Source organism: Myxine glutinosa, chromosome 2, assembly GCF_964187855.1.
Source record: "Myxine glutinosa chromosome 2, kmMyxGlut1.1, whole genome shotgun sequence".
Taxonomy (NCBI): Eukaryota; Metazoa; Chordata; class Myxini; order Myxiniformes; family Myxinidae; genus Myxine; species Myxine glutinosa.
Window position 1 is genome coordinate 182,894,936 of NC_136262.1, and position 20,610 is coordinate 182,915,545.

Here is a 20,610-nt window from a genome sequence, read left to right on the forward strand (position 1 = left end):
TTGATTTGAATATCAAGGCAATTTAATACAAATTGATTGATTTGAATATCACGGTGATGTAATACAAGGCGATTGATTTGAATATCTTATGTGATTGATTGATTTGAATTCCAAGGCAATTTAATACAAGGTGATTGATTTGAATATCTAATCTGGTTGATTGATTTGAATATCAAGGCAAGTTAATACAAGGTGATTGATTTGAATATCTAATCTGGTTGATTGATTTGAATATCAAGGCAATTTAATACAAGGTGATTGATTTGAATATCACGGTGATTTAATACAAGGCGATTGATTTGAATATCTTATGTGATTGATTGATTTGAATATCAAGCCAATTTAATACAAGGTGATTGATTTGAATATCACAGTGATTTAATACAAGGCGATTGATTTGAATATCTTATGTGATTGATTGATTTGAATATCAAGGCAATTTAATACAAGGTGATTGATTTGAATATCTAATCTGGTTGATTGATTTGAATATCAAGGCAATTTAATACAAGGTGATTGATTTGAATATCTAATCTGGTTGATTGATTTGAATATCAAGGCAATTTAATACAAGGTGATTGATTTGAATATCTAATCTGGTTGATTGATTTGAATATCAGGGCAATTTAATACAAGATGATTGATTTGAATATCTTATGTGATTGATTGATTTGAATATGAAGTTGATTTAATACAAGGTGATTGATTTGAATATATAATCTGGTTGATTGATTTGAATATCAAGGCAATTTAATACAAGGTGATTGATTTTAATATATAATCTGGTTGGTTGATTTGAATATCAAGGCAATTTAATACAAGGTGATTGATTTGAATATCTTATGTGATTCATTGATTTGAATATCTAATCTGATTGATTGATTTGAATATCAAGGCAAATGAATACAAGGTGATTGATTTGAGCATCTAATGTGATTGATTGATTTGAATATCAAGGCAATTTAATACAAGGTGATTGATTTGAATATCTAATGTGATTGATTGATTTGAATATCAAGGCAATTTAATACAAGGTGATGGATTTGAATATCGAATGTGATTGATTGATTTGAATGTCAAGGCAATTTAATACAATGTGATTGTTTTGAATATCTAATGTGATTGATTGATTTGAATATCAAGGCAATTTAATACAATGTGATTGATTTGAATATCGAATGTGATTGATTGATTTGAATATAAAGGCAATTTAATACAAGGTGATTGATTTGAATATCTAATGTGATTGATTGATTTGAATATCTGATGTGATTGATTGATTGGAATATCACGATGATTTAATACAATGTGATTGATTTGAATATCAAGGCAATTTAATACAAGGTGATGGATTTGAATATCTAATGTGATTGATTGATTTGAATGTCAAGGCAATTTAATACAACGTGATTGTTTTGAATATCTAATGTGGTTGATTGATTTGAATATCAAGGCAATTTAATACAATGTGATTGATTTGAATATCTAATGTGATTGATTGATTTGAATATCAAGGCAATTTAATACAATGTGATTGATTTGAATATCTAATGTGATTGATTGATTAGAATATCAAGGCAATTTAATACAAGGTGATTGATTTGAATATCTTATGTGATTGATTGATTTGAATATCAAGGCAATTTAATACAAGGTGATGGATTTGAATATCTAATGTGATTGATTGATTTGAATGTCAAGGCAATTTAATACAACGTGATTGATTTGAATATCGAATGTGATTGATTGATTTGAATATAAAGGCAATTTAATACAAGGTGATTGATTTGAATATCTAATGTGATTGATTGATTTGAATATCTGATGTGATTGATTGAATGGAATATCACGATGATTTAATACAATGTGATTGATTTGAATATCAAGGCAATTTAATACAAGGTGATGGATTTGAATATCTAATGTGATTGATTGATTTGAATGTCAAGGCAATTTAATACAACGTGATTGTTTTGAATATCTAATGTGGTTGATTGATTTGAATATCAAGGCAATTTAATACAATGTGATTGATTTGAATATCTAATGTGATTGATTGATTTGAATATCAAGGCAATTTAATACAATGTGATTGATTTGAATATCTAATGTGATTGATTGATTTGAATATCAAGGCAATTTAATACAAGGTGATTGATTTGAACATCTTATGTGATTGATTGATTTGAATATCACGGTGATTTAATACAAGGTGATTGATTTGAATATCTAATCTGGTTGATTGATTTGAATATCAAGGCAATTTAATACAAGGTGATTGATTTGAATATCTAATGTGATTGATTGATTTGAATATCTGATGTGATTGATTGAATGGAATATCACGATGATTTAATACAATGTGATTGATTTGAATATCAAGGCAATTTAATACAAGGTGATGGATTTGAATATCTAATGTGATTGATTGATTTGAATGTCAAGGCAATTTAATACAACGTGATTGTTTTGAATATCTAATGTGGTTGATTGATTTGAATATCAAGGCAATTTAATACAATGTGATTGATTTGAATATCTAATGTGATTGATTGATTTGAATATCAAGGCAATTTAATACAATGCGATTGATTTGAATATCTAATGTGATTGATTGATTTGAATATCAAGGCAATTTAATACAAGGTGATTGATTTGAACATCTTATGTGATTGATTGATTTGAATATCACGGTGATTTAATACAAGATGATTGATTTGAATATCTGATGTGATTGATTGATTTGAATATCATGGTGATTTAATACAAGGTGATTGATTTGAATATCTAATCTGGTTGATTGATTTGAATATCTGATGTGATTGATTGATTTGAATATCATGGTGATTTAATACAAGGTGATTGATTTGAATATCTTATGTGATTCTTTGATTTGAATATCAAGGCAATTTAATACAAGGTGATGGATTTGAATATCTAATGTGATTGATTGATTTGAATGTCAAGGCAATTTAATACAATGTGATTGTTTTGAATATCTAATGTGATTGATTGATTTGAATATCAAGGCAATTTAATACAATGTGATTGATTTGAATATCGAATGTGATTGATTGATTTGAATATAAAGGCAATTTACTACAAGGTGATTGATTTGAATATATAATGTGATTAATCGATTTGAATATCTTATGTGATTGATTGATTTGAATTCCAAGGCAATTTAATACAAGGTGATTGATTTGAATATCTAATCTGGTTGATTGATTTGAATATCAAGGCAAGTTAATACAAGGTGATTGATTTGAATATCTAATCTGGTTGATTGATTTGAATATCAAGGCAATTTCATACAAGGTGATTGATTTGAATATCACGGTGATTTAATACAAGGCGATTGATTTGAATATCTTATGTGATTGATTGATTTGAATATCAAGCCAATTTAATACAAGGTGATTGATTTGAATATCACAGTGATTTAATACAAGGCGATTGATTTGAATATCTTATGTGATTGATTGATTTGAATATCAAGGCAATTTAATACAAGGTGATTGATTTGAATATCTAATCTGGTTGATTGATTTGAATATCAAGGCAATTTAATACAAGGTGATTGATTTGAATATCTAATCTGGTTGATTGATTTGAATATCAAGGCAATTTAATACAAGGTGATTGATTTGAATATCTAATCTGGTTGATTGATTTGAATATCAGGGCAATTTAATACAAGATGATTGATTTGAATATCTTATGTGATTGATTGATTTGAATATGAAGGTGATTTAATACAAGGTGATTGATTTGAATATATAATCTGGTTGATTGATTTGAATATCAAGGCAATTTAATACAAGGTGATTGATTTTAATATATAATCTGGTTGGTTGATTTGAATATCAAGGCAATTTAATACAAGGTGATTGATTTGAATATCTTATGTGATTCATTGATTTGAATATCTAATCTGATTGATTGATTTGAATATCAAGGCAAATGAATACAAGGTGATTGATTTGAGCATCTAATGTGATTGATTGATTTGAATATCAAGGCAATTTAATACAAGGTGATTGATTTGAATATCTAATGTGATTGATTGATTTGAATATCAAGGCAATTTAATACAAGGTGATGGATTTGAATATCGAATGTGATTTATTGATTTGAATGTCAAGGCAATTTAATACAATGTGATTGTTTTGAATATCTAATGTGATTGATTGATTTGAATATCAAGGCAATTTAATACAATGTGATTGATTTGAATATCGAATGTGATTGATTGATTTGAATATAAAGGCAATTTAATACAAGGTGATTGATTTGAATATCTAATGTGATTGATTGATTTGAATATCTGATGTGATTGATTGATTGGAATATCACGATGATTTAATACAATGTGATTGATTTGAATATCAAGGCAATTTAATACAAGGTGATGGATTTGAATATCTAATGTGATTGATTGATTTGAATGTCAAGGCAATTTAATACAACGTGATTGTTTTGAATATCTAATGTGGTTGATTGATTTGAATATCAAGGCAATTTAATACAATGTGATTGATTTGAATATCTAATGTGATTGATTGATTTGAATATCAAGGCAATTTAATACAATGTGATTGATTTGAATATCTAATGTGATTGATTGATTTGAATATCAAGGCAATTTAATACAAGGTGATTGATTTGAATATCTTATGTGATTGATTGATTTGAATATCAAGGCAATTTAATACAAGGTGATGGATTTGAATATCTAATGTGATTGATTGATTTGAATGTCAAGGCAATTTAATACAATGTGATTGTTTTGAATATCTAATGTGATTGATTGATTTGAATATCAAGGCAATTTAATACAATGTGATTGATTTGAATATCGAATGTGATTGATTGATTTGAATATAAAGGCAATTTAATACAAGGTGATTGATTTGAATATCTAATGTGATTGATTGATTTGAATATCTGATGTGATTGATTGATTGGAATATCACGATGATTTAATACAATGTGATTGATTTGAATATCAAGGCAATTTAATACAAGGTGATGGATTTGAATATCTAATGTGATTGATTGATTTGAATGTCAAGGCAATTTAATACAACGTGATTGTTTTGAATATCTAATGTGATTGATTGATTTGAATATCAAGGCAATTTAATACAATGTGATTGATTTGAATATCTAATGTGATTGATTGATTTGAATATCAAGGCAATTTAATACAATGTGATTGATTTGAATATCTAATGTGATTGATTGATTTGAATATCAAGGCAATTTAATACAAGGTGATTGATTTGAATATCTTATGTGATTGATTGATTTGAATATCACGGTGATTTAATACAAGGTGATTGATTTGAATATCTAATCTGGTTGATTGATTTGAATATCAAGGCAATTTAATACAAGATGATTGATTTGAATATCTGATGTGATTGATTGATTTGAATATCATGGTGATTTAATACAAGGTGATTGATTTGAATATCTAATCTGGTTGATTGATTTGAATATCTGATGTGATTGATTGATTTGAATATCATGGTGATTTAATACAAGGTGATTGATTTGAATATCTTATGTGATTCTTTGATTTGAATATCAAGGCAATTTAATACAAGGTGATGGATTTGAATATCTAATGTGATTGATTGATTTGAATGTCAAGGCAATTTAATACAATGTGATTGTTTTGAATATCTAATGTGATTGATTGATTTGAATATCAAGGCAATTTAATACAATGTGATTGATTTGAATATCGAATGTGATTGATTGATTTGAATATAAAGGCAATTTACTACAAGGTGATTGATTTGAATATATAATGTGATTAATTGATTTGAATATCTGATGTCATTGATTGATTTGAATATCATGGTGATTTAATACAATGTGATTGATTTGAATATCTAATGTGATTAATTGATTAGAATATCTGATGTGATTGATTGATTTGAATATCATGGTGATTTAATACAATGTGATTGATTTGAATATCTAATCTGGTTGATTGATTTGAATATCTGATGTGATTGATTGATTTGAATATCATGGTGATTTAATACAAGGTGATTGATTTGAATATCTTATGTGATTCTTTGATTTGAATATCAAGGCAATTTAATACAAGGTGATGGATTTGAATATCTAATGTGATTGATTGATTTGAATGTCAAGGCAATTTAATACAATGTGATTGTTTTGAATATCTAATGTGATTGATTGATTTGAATATCAAGGCAATTTAATACAATGTGATTGATTTGAATATCGAATGTGATTGATTGATTTGAATATAAAGGCAATTTACTACAAGGTGATTGATTTGAATATATAATGTGATTAATCGATTTGAATATCTTATGTGATTGATTGATTTGAATTCCAAGGCAATTTAATACAAGGTGATTGATTTGAATATCTAATCTGGTTGATTGATTTGAATATCAAGGCAAGTTAATACAAGGTGATTGATTTGAATATCTAATCTGGTTGATTGATTTGAATATCAAGGCAATTTAATACAAGGTGATTGATTTGAATATCACGGTGATTTAATACAAGGCGATTGATTTGAATATCTTATGTGATTGATTGATTTGAATATCAAGCCAATTTAATACAAGGTGATTGATTTGAATATCACAGTGATTTAATACAAGGCGATTGATTTGAATATCTTATGTGATTGATTGATTTGAATATCAAGGCAATTTAATACAAGGTGATTGATTTGAATATCTAATCTGGTTGATTGATTTGAATATCAAGGCAATTTAATACAAGGTGATTGATTTGAATATCTAATCTGGTTGATTGATTTGAATATCAAGGCAATTTAATACAAGGTGATTGATTTGAATATCTAATCTGGTTGATTGATTTGAATATCAGGGCAATTTAATACAAGATGATTGATTTGAATATCTTATGTGATTGATTGATTTGAATATGAAGGTGATTTAATACAAGGTGATTGATTTGAATATATAATCTGGTTGATAGATTTGAATATCAAGGCAATTTAATACAAGGTGATTGATTTTAATATATAATCTGGTTGGTTGATTTGAATATCAAGGCAATTTAATACAAGGTGATTGATTTGAATATCTTATGTGATTCATTGATTTGAATATCTAATCTGATTGATTGATTTGAATATCAAGGCAAATGAATACAAGGTGATTGATTTGAGCATCTAATGTGATTGATTGATTTGAATATCAAGGCAATTTAATACAAGGTGATTGATTTGAATATCTAATGTGATTGATTGATTTGAATATCAAGGCAATTTAATACAAGGTGATGGATTTGAATATCGAATGTGATTTATTGATTTGAATGTCAAGGCAATTTAATACAATGTGATTGTTTTGAATATCTAATGTGATTGATTGATTTGAATATCAAGGCAATTTAATACAATGTGATTGATTTGAATATCGAATGTGATTGATTGATTTGAATATAAAGGCAATTTAATACAAGGTGATTGATTTGAATATCTAATGTGATTGATTGATTTGAATATCTGATGTGATTGATTGATTGGAATATCACGATGATTTAATACAATGTGATTGATTTGAATATCAAGCCAATTTAATACAAGGTGATGGATTTGAATATCTAATGTGATTGATTGATTTGAATGTCAAGGCAATTTAATACAACGTGATTGTTTTGAATATCTAATGTGGTTGATTGATTTGAATATCAAGGCAATTTAATACAATGTGATTGATTTGAATATCTAATGTGATTGATTGATTTGAATATCAAGGCAATTTAATACAATGTGATTGATTTGAATATCTAATGTGATTGATTGATTTGAATATCAAGGCAATTTAATACAAGGTGATTGATTTGAATATCTTATGTGATTGATTGATTTGAATATCAAGGTAATTTAATACAAGGTGATGGATTTGAATATCTAATGTGATTGATTGATTTGAATGTCAAGGCAATTTAATACAATGTGATTGTTTTGAATATCTAATGTGATTGATTGATTTGAATATCAAGGCAATTTAATACAATGTGATTGATTTGAATATCGAATGTGATTGATTGATTTGAATATAAAGGCAATTTAATACAAGGTGATTGATTTGAATATCTAATGTGATTGATTGATTTGAATATCTGATGTGATTGATTGATTGGAATATCACGATGATTTAATACAATGTGATTGATTTGAATATCAAGGCAATTTAATACAAGGTGATGGATTTGAATATCTAATGTGATTGATTGATTTGAATGTCAAGGCAATTTAATACAACGTGATTGTTTTGAATATCTAATGTGGTTGATTGATTTGAATATCAAGGCAATTTAATACAATGTGATTGATTTGAATATCTAATGTGATTGATTGATTTGAATATCAAGGCAATTTAATACAATGTGATTGATTTGAATATCTTATGTGATTGATTGATTTGAATATCACGGTGATTTAATACAAGGTGATTGATTTGAATATCTAATCTGGTTGATTGATTTGAATATCAAGGCAATTTAATACAAGATGATTGATTTGAATATCTGATGTGATTGATTGATTTGAATATCATGGTGATTTAATACAAGGTGATTGATTTGAATATCTAATCTGGTTGATTGATTTGAATATCTGATGTGATTGATTGATTTGAATATCAAGGCAATTTAATACAAGGTGATTGATTTGAATATCTTATGTGATTGATTGATTTGAATATCAAGGCAATTTAATACAAGGTGATGGATTTGAATATCTAATGTGATTGATTGATTTGAATGTCAAGGCAATTTAATACAAGGTGATTGATTTGAACATCTTATGTGATTGATTGATTTGAATATCACGGTGATTTAATACAAGATGATTGATTTGAATATCTGATGTGATTGATTGATATGAATATCATGGTGATTTAATACAAGGTGATTGATTTGAATATCTAATCTGGTTGATTGATTTGAATATCTGATGTGATTGATTGATTTGAATATCATGGTGATTTAATACAAGGTGATTGATTTGAATATCTTATGTGATTCTTTGATTTGAATATCAAGGCAATTTAATACAAGGTGATGGATTTGAATATCTAATGTGATTGATTGATTTGAATATCAAGGCAATTTAATACAAGGTGATTGATTTGAACATCTTATGTGATTGATTGATTTGAATATCACGGTGATTTAATACAAGATGATTGATTTGAATATCTGATGTGATTGATTGATTTGAATATCATGGTGATTTAATACAAGGTGATTGATTTGAATATCTAATCTGGTTGATTGATTTGAATATCTGATGTGATTGATTGATTTGAATATCATGGTGATTTAATACAAGGTGATTGATTTGAATATCTTATGTGATTCTTTGATTTGAATATCAAGGCAATTTAATACAAGGTGATGGATTTGAATATCTAATGTGATTGATTGATTTGAATGTCAAGGCAATTTAATACAATGTGATTGTTTTGAATATCTAATGTGATTGATTGATTTGAATATCAAGGCAATTTAATACAATGTGATTGATTTGAATATCGAATGTGATTGATTGATTTGAATATAAAGGCAATTTACTACAAGGTGATTGATTTGAATATATAATGTGATTAATCGATTTGAATATCTTATGTGATTGATTGATTTGAATTCCAAGGCAATTTAATACAAGGTGATTGATTTGAATATCTAATCTGGTTGATTGATTTGAATATCAAGGCAAGTTAATACAAGGTGATTGATTTGAATATCTAATCTGGTTGATTGATTTGAATATCAAGGCAATTTAATACAAGGTGATTGATTTGAATATCACGGTGATTTAATACAAGGCGATTGATTTGAATATCTTATGTGATTGATTGATTTGAATATCAAGCCAATTTAATACAAGGTGATTGATTTGAATATCACAGTGATTTAATACAAGGCGATTGATTTGAATATCTTATGTGATTGATTGATTTGAATATCAAGGCAATTTAATACAAGGTGATTGATTTGAATATCTAATCTGGTTGATTGATTTGAATATCAAGGCAATTTAATACAAGGTGATTGATTTGAATATCTAATCTGGTTGATTGATTTGAATATCAAGGCAATTTAATACAAGGTGATTGATTTGAATATCTAATCTGGTTGATTGATTTGAATATCAGGGCAATTTAATACAAGATGATTGATTTGAATATCTTATGTGATTGATTGATTTGAATATGAAGGTGATTTAATACAAGGTGATTGATTTGAATATATAATCTGGTTGATTGATTTGAATATCAAGGCAATTTAATACAAGGTGATTGATTTTAATATATAATCTGGTTGGTTGATTTGAATATCAAGGCAATTTAATACAAGGTGATTGATTTGAATATCTTATGTGATTCATTGATTTGAATATCTAATCTGATTGATTGATTTGAATATCAAGGCAAATGAATACAAGGTGATTGATTTGAGCATCTAATGTGATTGATTGATTTGAATATCAAGGCAATTTAATACAAGGTGATTGATTTGAATATCTAATGTGATTGATTGATTTGAATATCAAGGCAATTTAATACAAGGTGATGGATTTGAATATCGAATGTGATTTATTGATTTGAATGTCAAGGCAATTTAATACAATGTGATTGTTTTGAATATCTAATGTGATTGATTGATTTGAATATCAAGGCAATTTAATACAATGTGATTGATTTGAATATCGAATGTGATTGATTGATTTGAATATAAAGGCAATTTAATACAAGGTGATTGATTTGAATATCTAATGTGATTGATTGATTTGAATATCTGATGTGATTGATTGATTGGAATATCACGATGATTTAATACAATGTGATTGATTTGAATATCAAGGCAATTTAATACAAGGTGATGGATTTGAATATCTAATGTGATTGATTGATTTGAATGTCAAGGCAATTTAATACAACGTGATTGTTTTGAATATCTAATGTGGTTGATTGATTTGAATATCAAGGCAATTTAATACAATGTGATTGATTTGAATATCTAATGTGATTGATTGATTTGAATATCAAGGCAATTTAATACAATGTGATTGATTTGAATATCTAATGTGATTGATTGATTTGAATATCAAGGCAATTTAATACAAGGTGATTGATTTGAATATCTTATGTGATTGATTGATTTGAATATCAAGGCAATTTAATACAAGGTGATGGATTTGAATATCTAATGTGATTGATTGATTTGAATGTCAAGGCAATTTAATACAATGTGATTGTTTTGAATATCTAATGTGATTGATTGATTTGAATATCAAGGCAATTTAATACAATGTGATTGATTTGAATATCGAATGTGATTGATTGATTTGAATATAAAGGCAATTTAATACAAGGTGATTGATTTGAATATCTAATGTGATTGATTGATTTGAATATCTGATGTGATTGATTGATTGGAATATCACGATGATTTAATACAATGTGATTGATTTGAATATCAAGGCAATTTAATACAAGGTGATGGATTTGAATATCTAATGTGATTGATTGATTTGAATGTCAAGGCAATTTAATACAACGTGATTGTTTTGAATATCTAATGTGGTTGATTGATTTGAATATCAAGGCAATTTAATACAATGTGATTGATTTGAATATCTAATGTGATTGATTGATTTGAATATCAAGGCAATTTAATACAATGTGATTGATTTGAATATCTAATGTGATTGATTGATTTGAATATCAAGGCAATTTAATACAAGGTGATTGATTTGAATATCTTATGTGATTGATTGATTTGAATATCACGGTGATTTAATACAAGGTGATTGATTTGAATATCTAATCTGGTTGATTGATTTGAATATCAAGGCAATTTAATACAAGATGATTGATTTGAATATCTGATGTGATTGATTGATTTGAATATCATGGTGATTTAATACAAGGTGATTGATTTGAATATCTAATCTGGTTGATTGATTTGAATATCTGATGTGATTGATTGATTTGAATATCATGGTGATTTAATACAAGGTGATTGATTTGAATATCTTATGTGATTCTTTGATTTGAATATCAAGGCAATTTAATACAAGGTGATGGATTTGAATATCTAATGTGATTGATTGATTTGAATGTCAAGGCAATTTAATACAATGTGATTGTTTTGAATATCTAATGTGATTGATTGATTTGAATATCAAGGCAATTTAATACAATGTGATTGATTTGAATATCGAATGTGATTGATTGATTTGAATATAAAGGCAATTTACTACAAGGTGATTGATTTGAATATATAATGTGATTAATTGATTTGAATATCTGATGTGATTGATTGATTTGAATATCATGGTGATTTAATACAATGTGATTGATTTGAATATCTAATGTGATTCATCTTACTATAATTCACCAAATGTCCATCGGTCTGTTCGAAGGTACCGTAAAAACTGCTGAACCGATCGCAAAGATATTTTGGGTGGGTAATCCTGGGATCTCCAGCAGTAAAATAGGCTATTTCGTTTTGCCAATTTCAGCTTTGGTCTCCAGTATTCTCAGGTTTGGACTCCCGCATAACATTCGCATTCTCATAACGTTCATTGTGACGATGTGCTCATTGTGACGATCTTACTATAATTCACCAAATGTCTGTCTGTCTGTTCGAAGGTACTGTAAAAACTGCTGAACCGAATGCAAAGATATTTTGGGTGGGTAATCCTGGGATCTCCAGGAGTAAAATAGGCTATTTAGTTTTGCCAATTTCAGCTTTGGTCTCCAGTATTCTCAGGTTTGGACTCCCGCATAACATTCGCGTTTGCATAACGTTCATTGTGACGATGTTCTCATTGTGACGATGTTGTGACGATGAATGTGTTCACGGTAGTGTTTGACGTGACGGTGTGAACGTAATTTCGTAATGTTTTTCGTTTCGTAATCCTTTAATGAACGTTTAATGTTTAATGAACGTTTAAGTCCATGATATTTATTAAACGAGTCTCTCCATGATATTTGTTAAAAGAGTCTCTCCATGATATTTGTTAAAAGAGTCTCTCCATGATATTTGTTAAACGCTCTCCATGATATTTGTTAAACGAGTCTCTCCATGATATTGTCGTGCGACTCCGGTTAACACCAGAAGGTCGCGGATGGACCGAAACAGATTTAATGGAGGCGATAACCAAACACGGATTTGGCTATATGTCGCGTGGGAGGAAGGAGGAAAATGGAAGCTGCGCAAGCACTTAACTGCGGACACTCCGATCCTGTAAAGGCAATTAACTCGAGCGGGCACAGGCTTAACAGGGGATGGAAAATAATACAAGGGTTTATTAAAGTAAAAAGGCAAGGACAGTAAAAAAAGCATGCACCGGTAATAAAATGTCCTAAATTGGGACGTCCCCACACACAGATATCAGAAACGAGACACAGGAATATGAATTAAAGGAAAAGAACATGTTGTGTAAAAGGTAATGGGGATTGGCCTTATCTGTCCCTCGTCTTGTCTTGGTATCGTCCACCACGCGGCTCCAAGCTCCACTCGTGCTCACGCGTCACCAGGCCTTGCTCCAAATTCCAAAGCACCCACGAGGTCCCACAGCAGGGAAAGCACCGTGCGTGTAACGCAGGCTAGGGCTCCAAGCGAGGTCGATCTTCACACACACGATCGGCCTGCCACGTCCCAGTCAGCTCTCCCTAAGCAAACGTGCAAGAAGACAAGCGAACTCCACTCGGGCTATGACTCAACTCAACTCGGGCTGCGCAAGACAAAGAAGAGAAAAGGGGGCCAGAAAAATGGCGTTCGGCGCTCCCTTAAATAACCTTTTCGGTGACGTTAGCCTTGGCGCGCTACCAACCAGTGGCTTCCACCGAACCTTCTAGCTTCGCGCCTCTCGCACTCGTTGGCTGGAGGTTCGCGCCCAGCGCGCCGACTAATCACAGGACCGTAGCTTGGTGATAGCACGTAGCGTGTAGCGTGGTGATAGCTCGTAGGTGCAGCTGGTGATAGCGCGTGGCACTCGATGTGGTTAGGCCTGTCGGAGGTGTAATTGGTGGCGGCCTTCATCGGCGGTGCCCCGGCCTGGTTTCCTTGCTTGTTCGTCTTTCAAAGTCACTGTCAGGGAAGGGAGTCATTTAATGTTGCACTAAGGAGATCCTAACTAAGTGTCTACAGGTGTGCATTGCCATACGGGACAAAGGTTTGGCTGACCAGGTGAGACATACAGGGCTTTATTCTTTAATCCCTACGCTACTTATCACTTGAACATCCTGGTATGCTCACAGGTATACTCTTAACCGACAAAACACCTACACATGAAACTTATTACAAGGTAGATTCCTTACCGCGACAGACGAAGCACGTTACCTATTCAGATCTATCTGGCTCTACATAATGCTACCCCACCCGACATAACAATATTTATTAAACGAGTCTCTCCATGATATTTGTTTAAAAGAGTCTTTCCATGACATTTGTTAAATGAGTCTCTCCATGATATTTAAATATCGGTATATTTATCGGTATCGGTGTATTCATCGGTATATTTTCAATGTATTTATTCTGTTTTATTCATATGGCACCCTAAGGCTTCTAATGTAATAGATCTAGTTGACCTTTGGCGGTTTATAGTGGTTCCTGATTGATTGTAAGATATGCTTTAGTCGAAATGTTCGCTTTTAACGGCTACGCATATTTACGGACAAGATACACAAATTGTCATATTCACCTCAATTATTGTCTGATTTATTCCAAGGATATCACAGGATACCATAGGATACCATAGGATAGGTATTTCATGCCTCTTTCCAGTGGTGTAAGATGTCATGATTAATTTATACCAAGAAGCACTATAGACTCTATAACACCCATACCCCCCATTTTGAAACGTATGAAAATTTACGCTTATCCACCCCTACCCACCTAACATAAAGTGCTGTTGACAATTTTCCCTTGCAGGCTTTGGGATTGCCAACAAGTGGATTCCCACTCCTAAATAGCTCAGGAACAATATATAATCAATCGTCAAATCTTGGTAGCAGGGAGGGAGGGGTGCAGCAAACTCCTTAAATAGAGCTCTTTCTGGAATTGGATCATCGGCTATACCTCCTAACCTGTGCGTGGAATTATGGATTTGAATAATTCTGAGATAGGTTCACATATAACTTCCTGAAAATTGAACTGTTCCATTCTCACGGAGTTGAACACAAAGAAGACATAGAGACAGGAGACATTGGACACAGCATGGCAGACAACTGTCCCAAATTAAATCCAAAGTTGGAAACCTTCATGGAAGATGCACCTAACCTTGTACAAAGTGTGTGGTTGAAGTTCTTTGGACTCAAAAACAGGACCATGAGCAGTCGGTGTGAGGCAGTCAAGCTTTGCTTGTAAGATTTGTTCATCATCCGAGAGCGTCCGAAATGAGCCAGTCTGTGTGAAAACACAAATATATCCATCCTTTAGACAAGTTTTAGACTTGAAATCACTCATTCAATATCAGTAAGGTTAAAAGGACGACAATGTCCATAACTTGGACTCCTACCTGTTGCATTCACTTACCACATCGGTCATGATACCTGCTCTAGGAGGATGAAGGGCAATGATGGCGTCTCTTTGGGACTTCCCAATCACTACTCAATCTGCAATAATAACAGAAAGAATCCATAATCACATTCCATCATGGACAAGAAAGCATTCCTTTTGGTGTTCAATCAAACACACAAACTTGGCTCTACTGACTAGTAAATCCAACTTTTTCAATTATAAACTTTTACTGATTTAATTCAACTGGATGAATCATAACAGCCTGCATCTGAATGAAAGAACCACCTTTGGAGGCCATTTCCCCCCGCAGAGCGGGGGTTGGTCTTTTTTGGACACCGTGGTCCCCTTTTTGAAGCAATATTTTACAGCCGGATGCCCTTCCTGCCGCCAACCCTGTTGGTCGCCTCTTGCGACACACAGGGAATGACCAGTGAACTGGTGCTCAATTTCCAGACCCCTGAAGGATAACAGGCTGAGTCAACCCCCCTGGTGTTAATTCAGCAATCGACCGGGATCCCAAGCCGGCACCCAAACCGCTAAGCCAACACCAGGCCCTGCATATAATGAAGACTTTTTTTTTTTAATATAACCTCCCATTTGTGAGCTCTTTCAACCAGTGCAAGAATGAAAAGCTTCGTTTTCAATTTTTCTTCTCATCGTGGTATTTTTTACCATGGGCTTCCGCTCGTCCTACAATAATCGGGAGAACAAGACTGTTTATCGAGGTTTTCTAACTGTTGTACAAACAAAAGTGAATGTCCTGTTTGGGATGTTAACCCTTTGTGGACGGGTGGCCCTGATACATATATATAATATAACCACCTTTAGAGGCCATTTTACCCCGCAAAGCGGGGGTTGGCCTTTTTCGGGAACCGTGGTTGTTGTTGTTTTTCGGTCCCCTTTTTGAAGCAATGTTTTACGGCCGGATGCCCTTCCTGACGCCAACCCTTTTTGCCGCCTTTAACGACACACAGGGAATTACCAGTGAACTGGTACTCAATTAGCCGACCTCGGAAGGATGAGCAGGCTGAGTCAACCCCCCTGGCGTTAATTCAGCGATTGACCAGGATTCGAACCCAGGATCCTAGGATCCTAAGCCGGCACCCTAACCGCTAAGCCAACGCCAGGGATAATCCTGATTACAAGGCCCTGATGATGGATACTAATCCTACTCTTCGTTTGTAAACACCTTGAGATCTTTAATGGCCACCAATTAATGCTAGGGGATGGGTCTCCAGGCTAATGTCCATACGACGACTACGTGCGAAGGTTGCTTCACTCATGGAGTGCCTCATTCTCCCCACAAAGCACCAATTGGACGGTTTTTAACTGCATAGGGACTCGAAGCCAGACTAAAGAGCTCAGACGGGAGTTTGCAGATATACCATTCGCCTACCTGTCATGCTCGCTCTATGGTGGAGACGCCTACCTGTCATGCTCGCTCTATGGTGGAGACACCTACCTGTGACACTCACTTTAATGTAATCTTCGATGCCGATCGCTATGCTCTCGCTCTCTTCGAAAGACTTAGGATGTTGGGAATGGTGGATACTCAGAAAGAGTTGGGATTGGAAGGGTTAGACGAAGCTTGCAGTTGGTTTTTATACCGAATATAATCCTGAGCCGTACGCATCCTTTCTAATCACTACCCTGTAATCTCCAACACCATGTGTTTACACTCGATGAACACGCAGGAATGACCCATTTGATGGCACAAGGATTGTTCCTTTCCTTTTGACTGGCGAGTCATTGTATGGTGGGAATTGAACTCCTCAATTCATACTGAAGGTTAACATTTTTTTTTTTTTTGTTAATACAAGATCGAGGCTCGTGTAAGAGCTAACATTAATGCCAAAAAAAAAAAAAAACGGACACATAAGACGAAATAAAGGGAGCGGGAGACAAGATGGGGAGAGAGGGTGAAGCACACACGTACAACATTTGAGAGCAGGGACATCGGGAGATCTGTGGGAGGGAGAAGGCTTGGTGGGAGGAGGCGTGGGAAGGGAGGTGGGGAGGGGGCGGGAAAAGGTAAAAAAAAATACATGGACATTGCTAGGACTTCCAGAAAAGAAGTCGGTATTTCAGAAAAGTGGATCTGGGGTGAATTAACGGGGGCAGTAAAGATCAAGGTTTTGGATGGGGCAAGACAAGAGATGGTGGTGAACAGCTGTTTTAAAGACCTGGAGGGAGGAGTGGGATTGAAGGGAGTGAGGGAGTTTGTTCCAGAGGCGGGAAGAAAGAGGAATGAAGGAGTGAAGGTGAGCAGAGACTCAACATTTTGGCAGTTTAACCATAAGAGGGTTGCAGGCAGATCTTGTTCTACCTGTAGGAATATTTGGGGGACAGAGCACAGAGAGAGCTAAGGGTGCTAGGCCGGAGAGGAGTCGGTAGAAGACAGAAACAGACAGATTTCATGATTTACACAGGTAGTTTCCCTCATGTAGGGAGAAACTGAACATCCGTTTTGTTTCATTAGAATGCGACCCCATCGCTGAACTCTGATTCACACTTGGACTGTAAGAACCTTAGCTCCAGACCACGTGTCCTGAGATTTAAACAGGAATTGTCGAGGCGATTATAATGAAATCGCTGGAAGCTTATGTGGAATAGATTTCCTCATTTTACCCCTGAGAACCAGATTGGGCCATTGCACTTTTTCCATCTTCGAGCAACTACTGTGAAGTAACAAAATCAGTCTGATTATTTCCCAAGATTTTAAAATTTTGGAAAAACCCCTGATTCATATCGAACACCATTGATGGTATTTTCATCGCAGGAGAGAGACGGGGTATTTGGGGGTTGGGGGTTCTGATAGGCTTAATTGTGCGAAACAAATTCCTGTCCAAGATCAGTGCTCATGAAAGAGCAGGGTGATGGATGACATGAACTGCGGGGAACCTGAGCAACTCTTGGACACAATAAGCAAGGGATGAATGAACAGGGAGAGAGATAAATAAATAAATAATAATGAGATGGTGGTGTACTGCTTGCTTGTTGTCCTGGAGAGAAGTGAGATCGAACAGGCTCAGGAATATGGTTCCATAGAGAGAAGAAGCAAGGAATGAAAGAGCTGACGTGTGCAGTCAGCCTGGATTTCGGAATTTGAACCAGGAGGGGGTTACAGGAAGAACGTGTGGGATCCTGGAGTTGTTGAGGAGTGTTGGAGGACTGAAGGAACAGAAGGAGCACTATTGGAGAATAGACGATAGAAAACAGAGAGACCACTGACCTGTGGTCGCGATGTGAGAACAACAGATCTTGTGCTTCGGCTTCATCATGCGAGATTCAAATAATTTTGGGAGCTTTAGATTCCACAGAATCCAGAAGAAGCAGATGTGATGCTAGGGTGCTGGCTCATAGCAGAGAGTACTTCATTTATTCAACAGGGCCCTTGTAGATGGAGTAGTTCTGATTCTTCCAAAGACTTGGATCGGCGCAAGATGCCCAGTCTTCGGCTGGTTTTGGAGGCCAGCTTTACGATGTGGTTGGCCCAGGGGAGGTCATTGCTGAGCATGAGGCCGAGAGGTTTAATAAGCTGAACCTCCTCCAGGGGTCAACTATGGAAATAGATAGGTGGGGTCGTTTTTGTTATTTTTTATTTGGACATTTAGGACACCAGCAGGGTTGCCCTGTGCTGTTCTAATCCTGTTGGCATTTTGATGAAATCAAAGTTTTGTTTTTTATATTGTCTTTGTGGGGGCTGAAAACACTTCCCTGCACCCACAAAGGAATGGGATCGGAGATTATTTAATACTAGGGCATGCCCGTACTATATATAAGCTAGGACGTGCCCGTACGTGGGTGCCCGTTCCTTGCCAAAAAAAAAAAAAAAAATTTGTGTAGGGGTGTGTGTGTGTAAACATCCTAGGGCGTGCCCGTACGTGGGTGCAAAAAAACATGCGTGCAAACAACAACAAAAAAAAACTTTGAAACCACGTGGCAGTAACGACCACAGAACCCCCCCCCCTCTATTTACATGAATGGTTTGGTCCATTCGCAACGACCACAGAACCCCCCCCTCTATTTACATGCAATGGTTTGGTCCATTCGCAACGCCAAAGCGAACGGCGAACGGCTAAATCGCCATAGCTCGGTAAGTACTTGTCCGATTAATTTCAAACCTTGAAAAGGCACATCCTCGGGTCCCCAGGCCAATATTACCATTCACATAGCGCCAAAGGCTTAGGCACCCAAAAATTAAAAAAGCGATTAAAAAAACAAAATCCCCCAAAAAATCAAACTTTTATTTTTCAAAAATTAATAAGAAATTCTGCCTGAAACAATGCCCAGCACTCACCCATGAACCTCTGAAAGTTTGACGAAGATCCGTACAGCCATCCTTGAGAAAAATGGTGGCACACACAGACAAACGACCCTCTCATAGTATTATCGTCTCGTGTGATATTTGTCGTCCTTATCTGAGCTGAGAGGATTGAAAAGTTTCCTTTGAACAGCCATGATAATCAAACACAAACCAAAGTGAAAATCAGTGAGGGTTAAACCACTTATTTTGCATGTCGACAAGAGCTTGTTGTTGTTGTTGTTGTTGTTGTTGCTCTTTTTGGGGGTCGATTTTTGAAATGTGCACCCATTGGTCAGACAACTGCCGGACCACACACACATCTGCTTAACCACCCCGATAACAGTTAAGGTCTAAAAGGTGTAAAGTGTCAAAAGGGTCTTAAAAGGGTAAAATGGACTAAAAAAAAAAAAGGCCTAAAATGACTGTCCCCTCTCTGACCCCACCCTACCCAACTCTCTGTCCTTCCCTCCCCCTTTCTTTCCCGTTCTTCAAGGCAAGAGAGTATTGAGGTTAAAATTTAATCCAGACGTTAAATTAAATAATGATTGAGATCAAATAAAATTAGATATTTCCAATCATAAAGTGATCACCAAGGATTAGCCACCTCCTCACAACACGGCTTACGCTTTGCGATCACCCACAACTTGCTATTGGCCCACGATCCAATGACGGACGGCATATTTTGTTTGGACCATCATATGACCTTGACCTTTTATATTTAGGGATATAGTGTAAAT

General features: G+C 33.7%; 1 protein-coding gene across 2 annotated transcripts in view; it reads right to left on the reverse strand.

The window, feature by feature from the left end:
- RLBP1 (retinaldehyde binding protein 1) overlaps nt 1–20,068 on the reverse strand; it is a 31,316-nt gene extending 11,248 nt beyond the window's left edge. Inside the window, exons 1-3 of one of the 2 annotated variants that reach the window (XM_078772031.1) lie at nt 19,868–20,068; nt 15,583–15,662; nt 15,328–15,453 (exon numbers count right to left, since the gene is read on the reverse strand). Coding sequence is in view for 1 of the 2 variants with exons in the window: in XM_078772032.1 (XP_078628158.1) it covers nt 15,328–15,453; nt 15,583–15,594 (138 nt within the window). In the remaining variant the exon portion in view is untranslated. Of the gene's footprint in view, nt 1–15,327; nt 15,454–15,582; nt 15,663–19,867 lie in introns of those variants that run through there. The other variant, XM_078772032.1, reaches the window with a different exon arrangement.
- Nucleotides 20,069–20,610: the final 542 nt, after the last annotated feature.